This window comes from Sciurus vulgaris (assembly GCF_902686455.1).
Source record: "Sciurus vulgaris genome assembly, chromosome: 4".
Classification (NCBI taxonomy): domain Eukaryota; kingdom Metazoa; phylum Chordata; class Mammalia; order Rodentia; family Sciuridae; genus Sciurus; species Sciurus vulgaris.
In genome coordinates this window covers 53,114,956-53,133,486 of record NC_136464.1, presented here as the reverse complement: position 1 = coordinate 53,133,486, position 18,531 = coordinate 53,114,956, and the positions used below count along the sequence as shown (strand labels likewise).

The following is an 18,531-nucleotide window of genomic DNA, read 5'->3' as shown; positions in this document are numbered from 1 at the left end:
CCAAAAAAAGTCCTCTTCCCATTAAGAAGTCAAGTAAGGGGAGTAAGAGAAATGCATATTACTCATATTATTAAGTAGTATAAAATAAATACCTTCAGCTGTTTGTTTCATAATATTACATATTATGTAATTTGAATTTTACATACTCAGAGAGGAATGAATACATATATTGATGGGAATTAAAAAAGGCTTTGTGGGATACAACCTAGATTTTAAATGGGCCTTGTGGTAGTAGTCAAGTTCTTAGAGATAGTGGACATTTCAGCTAGAAGGAACAACATAAAGACTCAGAAGATTTATTTTGGGAGAGGCAAGTCATTCTGTATTGAAGCAAAGACATATGTTGTGGAGAAAAAGAGGCTACAGCTGGTTTACTGTGTAAGTTGTACTATTGTGAAGAGCTTTGAATGCTAGGGTGTGAGGCATGTGGATTTAATTTACTAGGAAAGAAGAATGATTAGGGTGATTAATCTGTCAGCAGGATATAGGATGATTAAATCAAGGAGGGAGAAGAGGCAGAGGGAGCTTTTGGAAAGGGAATGATGGATTTTGTTTTATGTATTTGTATTTCAAAGGAATACCAAACCATAAGACCAAAGTTAAAGAGCTTTTTCTCTTTACCATTGTAACTTAACAGCCGTAGCAGAAGTCACCATTCCTGGGGCAGGAGGACTTTGAAATGTTCTTGATATTTCTATGGTAATAATATTAATACAGTGTAAATATGTACAGAATATATACTAGATGCCTGTCATTGTATTAAGCACTCATTTAGTCTACACAACTACATGGCAGTTGTATCATTTTCAGTTTTTAGATGAGAACAGTAAGGCCTCAGGAAGTTAAATTACCTAAAGTCACGCAGTTAATAATTAGACAAGTTGGCAAAGCTATTAAAACTTAGTGTATTGGTGGGGCCTGGTGGCACATGTCTGTAGTCCCAGCTACTCCAGAAGCTGAGGCAGGAGTTCACTTGAGCCCAGGAATTCAAGGCCAGTCTGGAAACATAGCCAAACCCCATCACAAAAAAAAAAAAGTTTTAATTTCAGAGGATTGCATAATCCTTCTCCTCAGGTACTGTTAAAACTGTCATCATTTGACTTGGGCACAGCTGTTATGTTATTTTTCTTATTATTCCCAATCCCTGATACCAACCCTCCTTGTGTTTTATGTGTCCTTACATTTGTAAGTATCCTTGAAACTATATTGTGTTGTTTTCAATACATACAAGTATTTACATTGTACACATATTTTGAAAGTATGAACTATACATCTCCATTTTGGTGTATACATTTCTACTTTGTTGCTTCTAATCTCAACACAATAGTGCATTCATCACATTTGCCTTATCTTTTCCTTTAGAAATAGACTTCTAGGTTGTCTCACACTCTCTTTCGCTTTCAGCAAAGCTCTAATAAATATCCCCCTGTGTCTCCTAAAGCCTGTCTTCTTTCCACTACACCTTTATACCTTATATTATGTGCTTTTTCTGAGGGACTTACATGAGATAGGAGAAATCTAAGTTCTTCATTTATACTTAAGGTTACAATTTTAATTCTTAAAAAGATTTAAATATGTGTGGAATAGGTAATTTCATTTTTGCTTCCAAAAGGAGCCACACAGGCAGGAAGATGCAGCTGACTTATTCTCTTCTGTTCTTTTGATGCATTGCAGTCAGGGGTGACAAACTTTACAGCATTCGCTAGTACGTTTATTTTAGCTTTCATTTAGTAATTCGCTGCTGTCATTCATATAAATACAGCATATCATGATGATGTAATTGTAAATGATTTATACATTATCTTAGTGATTATCAAAGCCAGTATTTTCCTTCCAGGCAGATAGGAACTATGCTTTGTCATAACTCATATTAGATCCTCCCACTCCTGCAAAGAGATCTATTTTACACTCTCTAGAAGACTCAAAGAACATGTAGGATCCATTAGGAGAAAGAAAATATACTATATGGTTGTTGTATTTGTTATTTTTTACTTCTCATTTTTTCATTCTCTCAACCCTGTTCGCTGGCTAGTGTTAACTATTGCACAGAAAACAGGCTAATTATGTTTAAAACAGACAACAGTATATGTACATCTCGAGACACAGGCATCTGGTACTTTCAGCTCTTCCTTCTTCAGTGCTTGTCTAGGCTTGGTGGGGCTCTCCGGTTGTCCAATTTTCTTTTTCCACACATCTTTATTCTCCCTTTTGCTTCTATAAACAGTGTTTTATCCTTACTGAAGTCTAATTTTATATTTAGTTTGTTCCTTTTTGAGCCTTCTGTCTACTAAAAGATGTAGACTTACTTCCAGTTGTTTACATTCACTCTTGTTTATTGAATTTAGCTTCTCACTGTTGATAAACATCCCCTGCTTGTGTAGAGATTTACTTCAAATAAACAAAATACTTTTTATCCTTTAAACAACTTTTATGGGAAGAGTAATTAACCACATCAGCAAATATTAAGAATAAAATTTATTAGAAGCATGTATGATTTTCTTACCCACATTAAACCATTTTTTACTTTTAATGTATTCTCTTGTAGTCTTTTTTTAACCATTGATTTAATGTAGTTTCTAATTATACTATGTATACACAGTTTTAAAGGACACTGAACATTTATGTACCATAAACATTTTCTACTTTACTACTTAGATTTCATCATCATCAGTTGTAATATCTTCAAAGTATTCTTTAGAACAACAGTGTTCAATACAGATATATATCCCCCTATATAATTTAAATTTTCTGGCATTCACATTATAAAAAAGAGGAAAAAGGTTAATATATTTAACCTAACATACCTACATTATTTATTTCCATGTGGAAAAATATATGTATATACATGTGTGTACATATATATATATATATATATAAATTATTAGATTTTTTAACATTTTTTCCCATACTAAATCTTTAAAATATGTCTTTTTTATACCTTTAGTAAATTGTCATTAAATTTTCAAGGATCAAAATTAAAGGTAGTTTTAACAAAACAGTAACATTTTGACAGAAAAATATTTACACTGCTCCATTTTTTAAAATTTAAATTAATGAAATTAAATTTAAAAATTGATTTCCATTGGCAACTGAGGCAGGAGGATCTTGAGTTCAAAGCCAGCTTCAATAAAAGCAAGGCACTAAGCAACTCAGTGAGACCCTGTTTCTAAATAAAATACAAAATAGGGATGGGGGTGTGGCTCAGCGGTTGAGTGCCCCTGAGTTCAGTCCCCAGTACTCTCCCCGCAAAAAAAATTTTTTGATTTCCGATCGTACTAGCCACATTACGTGTTTATCATCTACATGTAACTTCTTCATTTAAATTAAATGAAATTTAAAATATAGGTCCTCGGTTGCACTCATCACATTTTAAATGATCAGTATCCAACTTTGAAGTATATAGTTCAATTCTTACTTATCTATTTATTTTTTTTTTTTTTTATTGTAAACAAATGGGATACATGTTGTTTCTCTGTTTGTACATGGCGTAAAGGCATACCATTTGTGTAATCATAAATTTACATAGAGCAATGTTGTTTGATTCATTCTGTTATTTTTTTCCCTTCCCCCCCACCCCTCCCACCCCTCTTTACCCTCTATACAGTAGTTCCTTCCTCCATACTTGCCCCCCTCCCTAACCCTAACTCTAACCCTTCCCTCCCCCCCATTATGTGTCAACCTCCACTTATTAGCGATATCATTCGTCCTTTGGCTTTTTGAGATTGGCTTATCTCACTTAGCATGATATTCTCCAATTTCATCCATTTGCCTGCAAATGTCATAATTTTATCATTCTTTATGGCTGAGTAATATTCCATAGTATATATATACCACAGCTTCTTTATCCACTCATCAATTGAAGGGCATCTAGGTTGGTTCCACAGTCTGGCTATTGTGAATTGAGCAGCTATGAACATTGATGTGGCTGTATTTCTGTAGTATGCAGATTTTAAGTCCTTTGGGTATAGGCCAAGGAGTGGGATAGCTGGGGTCAAGTGGTGGTTCCATTCCAAGTTTCTAAGGAATCTCCACACTGCTTTCCATAGCGGCTGCACTAATTTGCAGCCCCACCAGCAGTGTATGAGTGTACCTTTCTCCCCACATCCTCGCCAACACCTGTTGTTGCTCGTATTCTTGATAATCGCCATTCTAATTGGGGTGAGATGGAACCTTAGGGTGGTTTTGATTTGCATTTCTCTTATTACTAGAGATGTTGAACATTTTTCCATATGTTTGTTGATTGCTTGTAGATCTTCTTCTGTGAAGTGTCTATTCATTTCCTTAGCCCATTTGTTGACTGGACTGTTTGAATTCTTGGAGTAGAGTTTTTTGAGTTCTTTATAGATTCTGGAGATTAGTGCTCTATCTGAAGTATGATTGGCAAAGATATTCTCCCACTCTGTAGGCTCTTTCTTCGCATTGCTGATAGTTTCCTTTGCTGAGAGAAAGCTTTTTAGTTTGAATCTATCCCAGTGGTTGATTCTAGCTTTTATTTCTTGTGCTATGGGAGTCCTGTTAAGGAAGTCTGGTCCTAGACCAACAAGATGAAGATTTGGACCTACTTTTCTTCTATAATCTGCAGGGTCTCTGGTCTGATTCCGAGGTCCTTAATCCATTTTGAGTTTAGTTTCGTGCATGGTGAGAGATATGGGTTTAGTTTCATTCTGTTGCATATGGATTTCCAATTCTCCCAGCACCATTTGTTGAAGAGGCTATCTTTTCTCCATTGCATATTTTTGGCCCCTTTGTCTAGTATGAGAAAATTGTATTTATTTGGGTTTGTGTCCGTGTCCTCTATTCTGTACCATTGATCTACCTTTCTATTTTGGTACCAATACCATGCCGTTTTTGTTACTATTGCTTTGTAGTAGAGTTGAAGATCTGGTATTGCAATACCCCCTGTTTCACTCTTCCTGCTAAGGATTGCTTTAGCTATTCTGGGTTTCTTATTCTTCCAGATGAATTTCATAATTGCCTGCTCTATTTCTGTAAGGTACGTCATTGGGATTTTAATTGGAATTGCATTGAATTTGTATAGCACTTTAGGTAGTATGGCCATTTTGACAATATTAATTCTTCCTATCCAAGAACATGGAAGATCTTTCCATCTTCTAAGGTGTTCTTTAATTTCTTTCTTTAGTGTTGTATAGTTCTCATTGTAGAGGTCTTTCACCTCTTTTGTGAGATTGATTCCCAAGTATTTTATTTTTTTCGAGGCTATTGTGAATGGGGTAGTTTTCCTAATTTCTCTTTCTGAAGATTCATCACTTATGTATAAAAATGCGTTGGATTTATGGGCATTGATCTTGTAACCTGCTACTTTACTGAAATCACTTATGAGTTCTAAGAGTTTTCTGGTGGAATTTCCAGGTTCCTCTAAATATATAATCATGTCATCAGCGAACAGGGATAGTTTGAGTTCTTCTTTTCCAATTCGTATCCCTTTAATTTCTTTGGTTTGTCTAATTGCTCTGGCCAGAGTCTCAAGAACGATGTTGAATAGAAGTGGTGAAAGAGGGCATCCCTGCCTTGTTCCAGTTTATAGGGGGAATGCTTTCAGTTTTTCACCATTTAGAATGATATTAGCCATGGGCTTAGCATAAATGGCCTTTACAATATTAAGGAATGTTCCCACTATCCCTATTTTTCTAGTGTTTTGAGCATGAAGGGGTGCTGTATTTTATCAAATGCTTTTTCTGCATCTATTGAAATAATCATGTGATTCTTGACTTTAAGTCTATTAATATGGTGAATTACGTTTATTGATTTCCTGATGTTGAACCAACCTTGCATCCCTGGGATGAAACCCACTTGATCATGGTGCACTATCTTTTTAATATGTTTTGTATGCGATTTGCTAAAATTTTGTTGAGAATTTTTGCGTCGATGTTCATTAAGGATATTGGTCTGAAATTTTCTTTCCTTGATGAGTCTCTGTCTGGTTTAGGTATCAGTGTGATATTGGCTTCATAGAATGAGTTTGGGAGGGTTCCCTCCTCTTCTATTTTATGGAATACTTTGAGAAGTATTGGAATGAGCTCTTCCTTAAAGGTTTTGTAGAACTCGGCTGAGAACCCATCTGGTCCCGGACTTTTCTTTGTTGGTAGGCTTTTGATGACTTCTTCTATTTCAGTACTTGAAATTGGTCTATTTAAATTGTTTATGTCCTCCTCATTCAGTTTAGGCAATTCATATGTCTCTAGAAACCTGTTGATGTCTTCGAAATTTTCTATTTTGTTGGAGTATAGATTTTCAAAATAGCTTCTAATTATGTTTTGTATTTCCATCCTGTCTGTAGTGATATTTCCTTGTTCATTCCGAATTTTAGTGATTTGGGTTTTCTCTCGTCTTCTCTTTGTTAGTGTGGCTAAAGGTTTATCAATTTTGTTTATTTTTTCGAAGAACCAACTATTTATTTTGTCAATTTTTTGTATTGTTTCTTTTGTTTCAATTTCATTGATTTCAGCTCTGAGTTTAACAATTTCCTGTCTTCTACTACTTTTGGTGCTGTTCTGTTCTTCTTTTTCTAAGGCTTTGAGCTGTAGTGTTAGGTTGTTTATTTGTTGAGTTTTACTTCTTTTATTAAATGCGCTCCATGAAATAAATTTCCCTCTAAGTACTGCTTTCATAGTGTCCCAGAGGTTTTGATATGATGTTTCTTTGTTCTCATTTACCTCTAAGAATTTTTTAATTTCCTTCCTAATATCTTCTGTTATCCATTCATCATATAATAGCATATTGTTTAATCTCCAGATGTTGGAATAGTTTCTGTGTTTTACTCTTTCATTTATTTCCAACTTCAATCCATTATGATCTGATAGAATACATGCTAGTGTCTCTATCTTCTTGTATTTGCTAACATTAGCTTTGTGGCATAATATATGGTCTATTTTAGAGAAGGATCCATGTGCTGCTGAGAAGAAAGTGTATTCACTCTTGGTTGGATGGAATATTCTATAAATGTCCGTTAAGTCTAAATTATTGATTGTGTTGTTGAGATCTATGGTTTCTTTGCTCAATTTTTGTCTGGAAGATCTGTCCAGTGGTGAGAGCGGCGTGTTAAAATCACCTAGTATTATTGTGTTGTGGTCTATTTGGTTTCTGAAATTGAGAAGGATTTGTTTGACATACATAGATGAGCCACTGTTTGGGGCATAGATGTTTATGATTGTTATATCTTGCTGATTTATGCTTCCCTTAAGCAGTATGAAATGACCTTCTTTATCCCTTCTGACTAACTTTGGCTTGAAGTCCACATTATCGGAAATGAGGATGGATACTCCAGCTTTTTTGCTGAGTCCATGTGCATGGTATGTTTTTCCCCATCCTTTCACCTTTAAACTATGGGTATCTTTTTCTATGAGGTGAGTCTCTTGCAGGCAACATATTGTTGGATCTTTCTTTTTAATCCAGTCTGCCAGTCTATGTCTTTTGATTGATGAATTCAGGCCATTAACGTTCAGGGTTATTATAGAGAAATGATTTGGTTTCCCGGTCATTTGGTTCATTTTTAAAATTTTGTTTATTTATTTGTTTGACACAACTTGTTTCCTCCTTTATTTGACAATTCTTTTAGGATAATTCCTCCCTTTGCTGATTTGCTTCTTTGATTTTCATCTCTTCCTCATGGAATATTTTGTTGAGAATGTTCTGTAATGCTGGCTTTCTTTTTGTAAATTCTTTTAGCTTTTGTTTATCATGGAAGGATTTTATTTCATCGTGAAATTTGAAGGTAAGTTTTGCTGGGTATAAGATTCTTGGTTGGCATCCATTTTCTTTCAGGGCTTGAAAAATGTTGTTCCAGGACCTTCTAGCTTTTAGGGTCTGGATTGAAAAATCTGCTGATATACGTATTGGTTTCCCCCTGAATGTAATTTGGTTCTTTTCTCTCACAGCCTTTAAAATTCTGTCTTTATTTTGTATGTTAGGTATTTTCATTATAATGTGCCTTGGTGTGGGTCTGTTGTAATTTTGTGTATTTGGAGTCCTGTAAGCCTCTTGAACTTGATTTTCCATTTCATTCTTCAGATTTGGGAAATTTTCTGATATTATTTCATTGAATAGGTTGTTCATTCCTTTGGCTTGTTTCTCTAGGCCTTCCTCAATCCCAATAATTCTTAAATTTGGCCTTTTCATGATATCCCATAGTTCTTGTAGATTCTGTTCATGATTTCTTACCATCTTCTCTGTTTGTTCAGCTTTGTTTTCAAGGTTAAATATTTTGTCTTCAATGTCTGAGGTTCTGTCTTCCAGGTGTTCTATCCTATTGGATATGCTTTCTATGGAGTTCTTAATTTGGTTTATTGTTTCCTTCATGTCAAGGATTTCTGTTTGGTTTTTTTTCAATATCTCTAACTCTTTATTGAAATGATCTTTTGTTTCCTGTATTTGCTCTTTTAACTGTCGATTGGTGTGATCAATCAATGCTTGCATTTGCTCTTTCATCTCATCATTCAATGCTTGCATTTGCTCTTTCATCTCCTCGTTTGCTTCTCTGATCATTTTAATTATGTACATTCTGAACTCCTTTTCTGTCATTTCTTCTGCCATGCTGTCATTGGGTTTTATTGATGTAACATCTAGATTTGTTTGCAGCATTTTCTTTCCTTGTTTTCTCATGTTGTTCAGATATCAGTGGACCACTGAGATATTGCAGATTTCCTCTGTTGATTTACAATGACCCTGAAGATTTCTATATATATCCCCTCTTAGCCTTCAGTAGGCTGAAGTCTTGGAGGAGGTTGATAATGCGGTGCTCCACAAGGAAGCTGCCTCTCTAGGAGTGGTGGCCTTCAGGTGGGGTATATTCCCTGCTAGTGGGCAGAGGTGCCTCCACTTGTTGACCAATGGTCATCCAAAGGGGACCTAGGCTGTGGGCTGAGGCAAGGCCTGTTTGGGCCTGAGCCTCTGGTTTTACCGTCCTTGTGGGAAACCTCACCCAGCAGGGAAGACTCACCCGGTGGGGAGGTCTCGCTGGTCAGTTTCCTCCTAGAGGTTCCCCTCTATTTACAGCTACTGCCTGGGCTGGGCTGCCTTCCTCTGCAAAGTTTCCAGGGGCCCGGCCCTACCTCCTGGGCCTGGGAGCCTCACCCTTCGCAGATGAATCTCCTTAGGCTGCCCCTCCTCAGAGAATTTGCCCACAGGCCTGGAACCTTCGCTCCGCCCTAAGCCTGTCTCTGTGCGGCTCTTCCACCCAGAAGCCTCCTAGATCCTGGGACCCTGTTCTGCACCTAATCGCCTGGCTGCGTGGCCCCTCCTCTGAGCAGCCACCTGTGGCCCCGAACAATCGCTCTGAGTCCCAGAGACCCGCCACAGGCCTCTTCCTCCAGACAGCCGCCCAGTATGCCGGTGCGGTCACTAGGAGTCCAAGAAACTCACTTCGTGCCTCCTCCTCCCACCAACCACCCGTAGCCCGGGGCAATCAATCACTCCGAGTCGAAGTGACCCTGCCCGTTCCTCCTCCTTCTCCAGATAACCCCCCGGGTGTTCAGGAGCAGTCCCTCTGAGTGGCTCTGAATCCACGTGACCCGCTGCACGGGTCCTCTGGGCAACCGCCCGGAGCTCTGGTGTGGTCCCTCAAGACCAAGCGTCCCACCACGCTTCTCCTCCAGGCAGCCCCCCTGTGTTCAGGAGCTGTCACTTTAAGACCAAACAACTCACCACTCGCCTTCTCCTCTGAGCAGCCGCCTGGAGCGCTAATGCAGTCACTGCGAGTCCAAAGGACCCGCCGCGCTCCTTCTCCTCCTTCTCCTACTCCTCCGGGCAGGCCCCGGGGTTCAGAAGTGGTCAGAGTCCAAACAGCTCGCCACGCAGCCCCTTCTCTGGCAACCGCCTGTAGTTCCCGTATAGTCACCCGAATCCAAGCGGCTGCTCCTCTTCCTCCTCGTCCTCAGGGCAGGCCCCGGGGTTCAGAAGCGTCGTTCTGATTCCAAACAGCTCGCCGCGCGGCTTCTCCTCTGGCAACCGCCTGCAGCTCTGGCGCAGTCTCTCCGAATCCAAGTGGCCACTCCTCTCCTCCTCCTCGGCAGGCCCCGGTGTCCTGAGTCCACACAGTTCTCCTCGCCACTCTTCCCCTGGGCAGCCGCCGGAGTCCCAGTGGCTGCTCCGAGTCCCAGCGCTGTGCCGACTGGCCTCCTCTATGGCGCTCCAGCGGGGGGAGGGGCGTCTCGCCGGCAGTTCTACTTCACAAAGTTTCCTGCGTTCCGGGACCCCCGTCCCATCCGGGATGCCCCCCCCAGGGGGTGAGAGTCACCCGGCTGCTTTGAGTTGGTCCCAAGCGTCTCAATATCTCCTCTCTTGAATCCTGAGTTCTGGAGCAACACGTCATGCAGCCACCCTCTAGGCCGCCATCTTGAAAACCCTTATCTATTTATTCTTATAAAATGTTTACATTGCTTACAGGTTTTCAGTGAAATAAATATATATATTTATGTTCATGCATGTATATTTTCCTTTTTTTAATTTTTGGTCTTAAGAGTATGAATATATTTATGTTTCCTTATGTGTATTTTCACATCGTTTTCTGAAAGATTATCTACTACCTTCCCTTCAGCAATAATATTAATATAATTGTTTTGGACTAGGAGGCATTTGCCTGGCATGCATGAGGCGCTGGGTTCAATCCCCAGCACTGTAAAAAAATAAAAGCAAGTATATATATGCATATATACATTTCACCAACCTTTCTTCATCATTGACTATTGCTTTTTCTTTGGTTGCTAAAGATGAATATTTGCCTAATATTGATTTACTGTGAATTTCTTTCAGTGGAATGTTTTTTTGTGTTCTTGGCTAACTTTTCTATTGGTATGGTAATGTTTATCTAATTTTCAATCTTTTTTAGGTTCTTTATGGACTAAATATATTAACCCCTTGTCACAGTTTTTTCTGGTTTTTTGTTTGCATTTTTTCCCCTACTGGAATTGGAAGGAACCAACTAGAAGTTTTGATTTTTCTATTGCAAATCTTTGTATAATCATTCTCTCTCAGTTTGGAAGTCACTCCCACTCCAAAAGTGGGATATTTATTTCTCTTTTATTATAGACTTTCTATGTATGTTTTGAAACTACTCAAAGTGAAATTTATATGGATATATAATTGTGAGAAAAGAAACTAAATTACAATTTCTTTAACATTCAGTCAAATTCAGTGCCCACTTGTTATTTATAAAGGAGCTTCTGACCCACTCTGACAGCACTTCACATTCACATGCACATACACACACAACCTATTCTTCAGATAATTGTTAGTGGAAGTAATAAAAGAGTTTTATGCTCATATAAAAACAGTTAAAAAGAACTCCAAATGATCATCCTGAATTAAAGTAAACACTGGTAAAGGGCAGTTTCATTCCTTTTCTTTTAGCACATTGAACAGTTTTGTTTCTAACATTCACTTGTGTTTTAAACTGAGATTTCTAAATACCATGTCTAGCTCTGCTAAAATGATCTTTAAGTCTTTCTATCCTTCCTATCTCTGCCTTTTATTTTATTTTCCATTATAATGAATGAAAATGTCTCACTTCACTTTTAATTCTGATTACTGTTATCCAAACTCTATGGGTTAAAAATCTATTTTGGTTTTGGTGCTTATAAGGACAAAGGTTAATAATTAACTGCTGTGTAGATTGAGATCCCTCATTAGAAAAAAACACAATATTTTATTAGTTATATAGAGTATTTTTCTAAACTATAAACTGTTGGCTTGTTTTTGTTGCAAACCTGATGTGGAAAAAAATTTTTTTTTTTTTTTTTTAATGGCACCAGTTTTATTTTGGGTGATACTGTGGTCAGGAACATGTGGCCTAGCAAAGATCATAAATCTGGCAAGAAAAATTATGGTTGGCATCAGTTTTAACAGTCTTTGCAATCTAATAGGGCACAAATCCCAAATTGTTTAAAATCTAAATATTTACTTTAAAAAAAAAGAGAGAACATTAGAAACAATTAATTTAAATTGTGAATTTACCTCTTAATTAAAAACTAATGGGTTTTTGTCTGTTCTTTATAAAATTAACAAAATTGAAGATATACTAGCCACATTACAATACTCTTGTGTTGCATTTTTAAAGTAAAACACAAGTACAACATACACACATTTGGAATGAGGCCAAATTTAGACTCCAGAGGCATTCTGTTCTGTACCTTAAATACAATCAGATGTATTTTAGTACAGATCAAATTTTCAGTCTGAAGTTGGTGAGAAGCCTAATTATTTGACCAGGTTACTATTTATGTAGACCACTCTGTGGCTGTCTGTGGTTAATCCACAGCTGGCAGAATGCTAGCTCTGGGAGGTTTCTATTTCATGCTGGAACAGTTTGGAGAGAAATAAGGGGGGAAAGCTTTAAACTCTTCTCATTAAATGAAAGACTAAAAAGCAAGTACATACATATTACTATGGAGACAAGATGCTATATAAACTGTTTCTTTTAATTCTCTAAGTGACAGAAATAGCAAAAGAGGCAGCTTGGATGCTCATAGTTTGCAATTGAAATGGTATTTCATTTAAAAAAAAAAAAGATGAAAACATTTAAAAAGTAATGACACCTAAAACATGTTACCTTTTACAACAGTTGGTTATTGGTAAAAATTAATAGTTTGGCATTTTTAAGTGATGAGAAAACTATGTTATTATGATGAAAAAGCATTTTTATTAGAATTTCATTATACATTAAAGCAATACTTTAACGTGATAAGAGACAGTTACAAGGGAGAAAAAATAATGCCTTTTCCTCACCTACTGGAAGGAAGGCTGACACTCCTGTAACACAGACAGATTAACAAGAGATAAAGCGCAAGATGTATAACCAAGTTTTACGTGACATGGAAACCTACAGAAACCTACAGACCCAGAGAAAACTGTTCTTATGCTAAGTCTGATGAAAGAAATGTATAATTGATAGCGAAACATTACTGGATAAAGAGGGGATGATCTAATATCTAATGGTTGTAAACTAGGGGCACGGGGCTGGAGCAAGCCCTGTGTTCAGATTCTTCCTGGCCTCCAGGAATAGAACAGATCCCTCTGGAATGAAGTCTTATGAAGTACTTTCAGGTGAGGTGAATCAGAGAATTTCTGTGTGGCCAGCTCTCACATAGAAAGATGGGGGAAGATCAGAGTGATCTTTCATTTTCAGTTTTCTCATTTGCCAAGGTGCCATATTTTAGTGTTTCTTGTTCTGAGCCCCAACCTAGAGTTTATATATAAATATAAAATTAAATTAATTTTATATTATGATTTTAGTCTTATAATTATATGTCATATACTATATTTAAGTTTTTTTTTTTTTTTTAGGTGTTCCACATCTGGGATGATGGGACAAAATGGGTTAATATCTCAGAATGTAAAAGGGCAATAAACATTTCCTTCAAAGATGGATCCTGACACACATGACCCTGCCATAAAAGTCATTCTTTTAATATTCTTATAGTATTCACTTTGAAATATCAAACTAAAAGATCTTTTTTGTTGTTACTCTTTTTAAAGTTTGGGTGGTGTGAGTGGTTATTCCCTCGGTTATAAGTGGATATTTCAGTGGCATTTTTGTGACTTCTTGAGGAAGTTTCTTGTATATTTCCAAAGCTATTTCCTATTTAAAGCGAGCTTGCCTTCCCTTCTAGTTTCCAGTGCTCCCATTCCCTCTGTTTCCTTGTTCTAATTATCCTCACTCCCTTCTTCATTCTTGTTCACTGGATCCTTTTGTTTGAAAAGCAGAAGGGTTTAAACTTTGCCCGTCCTTAAAAACAACCCTCATAATCTCCACCCTCTAAGAAAAGATAGTCTTTCTGTTCTTTTCTTCTCTGTTATCTACTCAAATTATGAGGTGTCATATTGGGGAGTCACAGGAAAAAGACTCATCTCATGTAAGCTATGTGTCCTGGGGTACATTTTTTTCTCTTTTATGTTTCTGTTCATTAAAGGAGACTAATTACAGTATCTACCTCATAGGTTTGATATCAGGAAAAAATAATAACTGAGTTATATATAAAATTCTAGGGCAGTACCTGGCACAGAAGAATCACTTAGTGAATTTCAGATGTTTTCTGTCATCGTTGGTAAATCTCCCAAAATAATTTATAATCCTTACCCTCATTTTTTCATCACACCTTCTTTAACAACTGTCTAGTTTATCTTCATACTAAATGTTTTCTCCTAATCATCAAATCCTCTGTCTTTTGCTCAGTTGTTTCTTTCTCTTCCCTCTCGATGGCATTGAACACTTTTTGGTTGTTTGGGGAGGGGGACTCTGGGAGTTGAACCCAGGGCCTTGTGCATGCTAGACAAGTGCTGTACCACTGAGCTGCATACCCATTCCTTTTCATTTATTATTTTGAGACAGGATTTCAGCACATTGCCCAGGTAGCCTCAAACTTGGAATCCTCCTGCCTCAGCCTCCAGAGCTGCTAGGATTACAGGCATGCACCACCATACTCAGCTTAGTATTGAACACTCTTAAGCAATCTCTTTAAGTTTGTCATGTTAGATTTCTCTTGTCATCACTTCTCATTTTCCTTCCTTTTTTTCTCTCCTTTTTTCATTTCTTCTGTTCTCTAGCTTTGTTTTTGTTCTATCCTTGGTCCTCTTCTTCTACATTCTCTGTCCTGGTAATGCAACCTGTCTTTTATACCACCTTCTTCCACAGCCTTTCTCCTGAGTTCAACTATCAAATAGATATTTGGAGGTCCCTTAGCACCTCAAGCAGTACAACCACAATTGAACTCTCTCTTAAACTTGTAAGCCAGATTGTGTTCTAGATTTTTCTCCTTTTATTAGTAGAAGAACCAAATTCAAAATATCATCTTTTGCCTCTTTTGCCTTCCACATCTTAAATAATCACCAAGTCTTTTAGGTAGTACCAGTATGGATTCCTTTTTCACACTCAAATGGAGAATTTTATTAACTGTTGCTACATTCTTGCTGTTCCCATTAACTTACCTTTCATTTTTTTCTATAAACTTTTTATTCCTTTCATTCAAGGAAAACTTCATTATTCATGATCCATCCCCACTCCATTCCTATACTGCTTACCAAATACACTCCTAACCTTCCATTCAAGGCCCTTTGTGGTCTTAACTCAGTTGGCCTTTCCAAGTTCATTGTTGATTATTGTGCTTTGTGTTTTCCTGTACTCATTTCTGCACCAGCCCGACCAGTTTCTTACATATATATTCATGCATTTGATTATATTTTCTCTATAAAGCATAAAAATATTTAATAAGATTTTTATTTATATTAGAGATGTTCATAAATAGTACTTTTGAATGTAGTTTTTCTAACATGAAATTTTAAAAATTCTCATTCAGAATTGTCCTTTAAAATCCAGTGTAGACTAAAGAAAGAGTTTAAAGAAGACCTGAGAAGGTGGAAAAATCTCCCATGCTCTTGGATAGGCAGAATAAAATTGTCAAATGGCCATACTACCAAATGCATTATACAGATTTAATGCAATTCCTCTTAAAATCCCAACGACATTCTTCATAAAAATAGAAAAAGCAATCGCGAAATTCATTTCAAAAAGTAAAAGACCCAGAATAGCCAAAGCAATCCTTATCAAGAAAAATGAAGCAGAAGGCATCACAATACCAGATGTTAAATTATACTACAGAGCCAGAGTAACAAAAACAGCATGGTATTGGCACCAAAACAGATACATAGACCAGTGGTACAGAATAGAAGACACAGAGACAAACCCATGTAAATATAGTTATCTCATACTAGACAAAGGTGCCAAAAATATACAATAGGGTTAAGATAGCCTCTTCAACAAATGGTGCTGGGAAAACTGGAAATCCATATGTAACAAAATGAAATTAAACCCCTATCTCTCACCCTGCACCAAAATCAACTCAAAATGGATCAAAGACCTGGGCACTAGAATAGAGACCCTGCACCAAATAGAAGAAAAAATGGGCCCAGATCTCCACCATGTCAGCTTAGGAACTGACTTCTGTAACAAGACTCCTAAAGTGCAAGAAGTAAAATCAAGAATAACTCAAAAACCTTAACACCAAAAAAAAAAAAAAAAAAATCCAATCAATAAATGGGCAAAGGAACTGAACAGACACTTCACAGAAGAACAAATACAATCAACAAATACATGAAAAAATGTTCAATATCTCTAGCAATTAGAGAAATGCAAATAAAAACTACACTGAGTTTCTATCTCACTACAGTCGGAATGACAATTATCAAGAATACAAGCAATAATAAGTGTTGACAAGAATGTGGGGGAAAATAATGTACACTCATACAGTACTGGTGGGACTGCAAATTGGTGCAACCACTCTGAAAAGTACTCTGGTGTAATGGAACCACCATTTGACCCAGTCATATCACTCCTAGGTTTATACCCAGAGTACTTAAAATCAGCATACTACAGTGACACAGCCATATCAATGTTTATAGCAACTCAATTCACAATAACTAGATTGTGGAACCAAACGAGATGCCCCTCAGTTGATGAATGGATAAAGAAACTATGGTATATATACCCAATGGAATATTACTCAGCCTTAAAGAAGAATGAAATTATGGCATTTGCCACAAAATGAAAGGAACTGGAGAATATTATGCTAAGCAAAATAAGCCAATCCCAAAGAACCAAAGGCCAAATGTTTTCTCTGATATGCAGATGCTAATTCACAGTTGCGGGGGGTAGATAATTTAGGTATTTTGGACTAGACAGAGAGGAGCAAAGGGAGGGAAGGGGATATGGGGGTAGGAATGATAGACTGAATTGAACATTATTACCCTGTATGCATATGATTACGTGACCTGTGTAACTCTGCATCATGTACAACCAGACAAATGAGAAGTTATACTCCATTTATGTATAATGTGTCAAAATGCATTCTATAATTGTGTATAACTAATTAGAACAAATAAAATATATATAATAAAATAAAAATTTAATGTAGATGTCTAAGGTAATAAGCTATGATTTTGATAAACAAATTATTTTAAATCTCTTAAAAGAATACAAACTTGTTTACAAGAAGCTGGGATTCAATCTGCCTTCCTCACTGTTTCTCTAATTCAAATATAATCACTGTCTTGAATGAGACCTTTTAAATAATTTTATCTTTTGTTGATTCTCATAACGCTTTCCATATTCATCCTATAACTCTAATATAAAATAAATAATAATTTATTCTCTGAAGTAATGACATATCAAACATACAATATATTATTAACTTTTTCTAATTAAGTACAGCTCTTTTCTGCCTTGCATTTTGTAATTGCATCTTATATAGGCTTTTGCATTTTTATAGATTACTTTTATTCTCACTGAGAGTGCCTCTGTGGAGATGGTGTTTCTGATTTTCCCTTCCTTTTTCTTTTTCTAGGGCTTCTTTCTTACAGCATCCCCAGAGTCAGTATTAAAAGTGGCTCGCCATGCTTCTGAAAACAACAGGATTTTCACTTTGAATCTGTCTGCACCATTTATTAGCCAGTTCTACAAGGAATCATTGATGAAAGTTATGCCTTATGTCGACATACTTTTTGGAAATGAGACGGTGAGTTAACCCCTTTTTAAAAAAGAGTACCTAGATTTTCTGTTTCTGTACTTTGTGTGTTTAAAACTGTATAAATAAAACCCTAAATTTTTGTATAAATGTCCTTGAGAATTACATAACAAAATTGCCTCAGTGTGGACTGCTATTACTCAGTATTTCCTTCTGTATATATTAACTTCTTAGTGAAATATTTATTTTTAACAAAGATTAGATTATTGAGATTTAATTTACATATTGTGAAATTCACCCTTTTTATCGTGTACTTGTGTGAGTTTGTGTAAATGTATACCTGACCTGTCACCATGACCACAATCAAGATAAAAAACACATTCATTTCTTCTTTTGATCTCTTCAAGGTCTGAGCCTAATTTAGTTTAGTAGATTATGAGTGAATGTTGATATAATTTATATTGAATTCTTTATAAATAGTATCATTTTGCCAATATAATTGATGGTGATACAACGGAATGTCATTTGCTATTCACAAGAGCTGTGGAAACAAATTTTTTAATAAGCACAATTTCATATATACATACAATGGAATATTGTTCAGCCTTAAAGAAATGAAGCATGAATGAATCTTTTAATATTATGTTAAGTAAAATAAGCAAACACTTCAGATAAATATTGGCTTTTCCTGTAAAAATTCCACTTTATAGGCTAGGGTGTAACTGAGTGTCATAGTACCTGCTTAGCATACTCATAATCCTGGGTTCAGTCCACAGAAAAAATAATAATAATAATTTCACTTTTTGAGAGGTGTGTAGTATAGGCAAATTCAAAAAGACAGTAGTATAGTGGTGGCTTGGGTGCAGGTGTGTTTAATGGGCCTTTATGGTTTAATAACACAAAGCTTCTGTTCTGGGATGATGAAAAAGTTCAGGAAATGGAGGGTGGAGATGGTTACCCAACACTGAAAATTTTCCTTTCCTTTTATTGGGTACCTGGAATTGAACCCAGAGGGACTTAGCCTCTGAGCCACATCCTAGGTCCTTTTTGTTTTATGTTTTAT

The 18,531-nt window shown here is 36.5% G+C and overlaps 1 protein-coding gene across 5 annotated transcripts in view; it reads left to right on the top strand.

Moving 5' to 3' along the window:
• ADK (adenosine kinase) overlaps positions 1-18,531 on the top strand; it is a 499,304-nt gene that overhangs the window by 305,499 nt on the left and 175,274 nt on the right. For all 5 annotated transcript variants that reach the window (XM_079135963.1, XM_079135961.1, XM_079135964.1 and 2 more), the window contains one exon: positions 17,349-17,519. In XM_079135963.1, the coding sequence (XP_078992089.1) occupies positions 17,349-17,519 (171 nt within the window). The remainder of the gene's footprint in view (positions 1-17,348; positions 17,520-18,531) is intronic.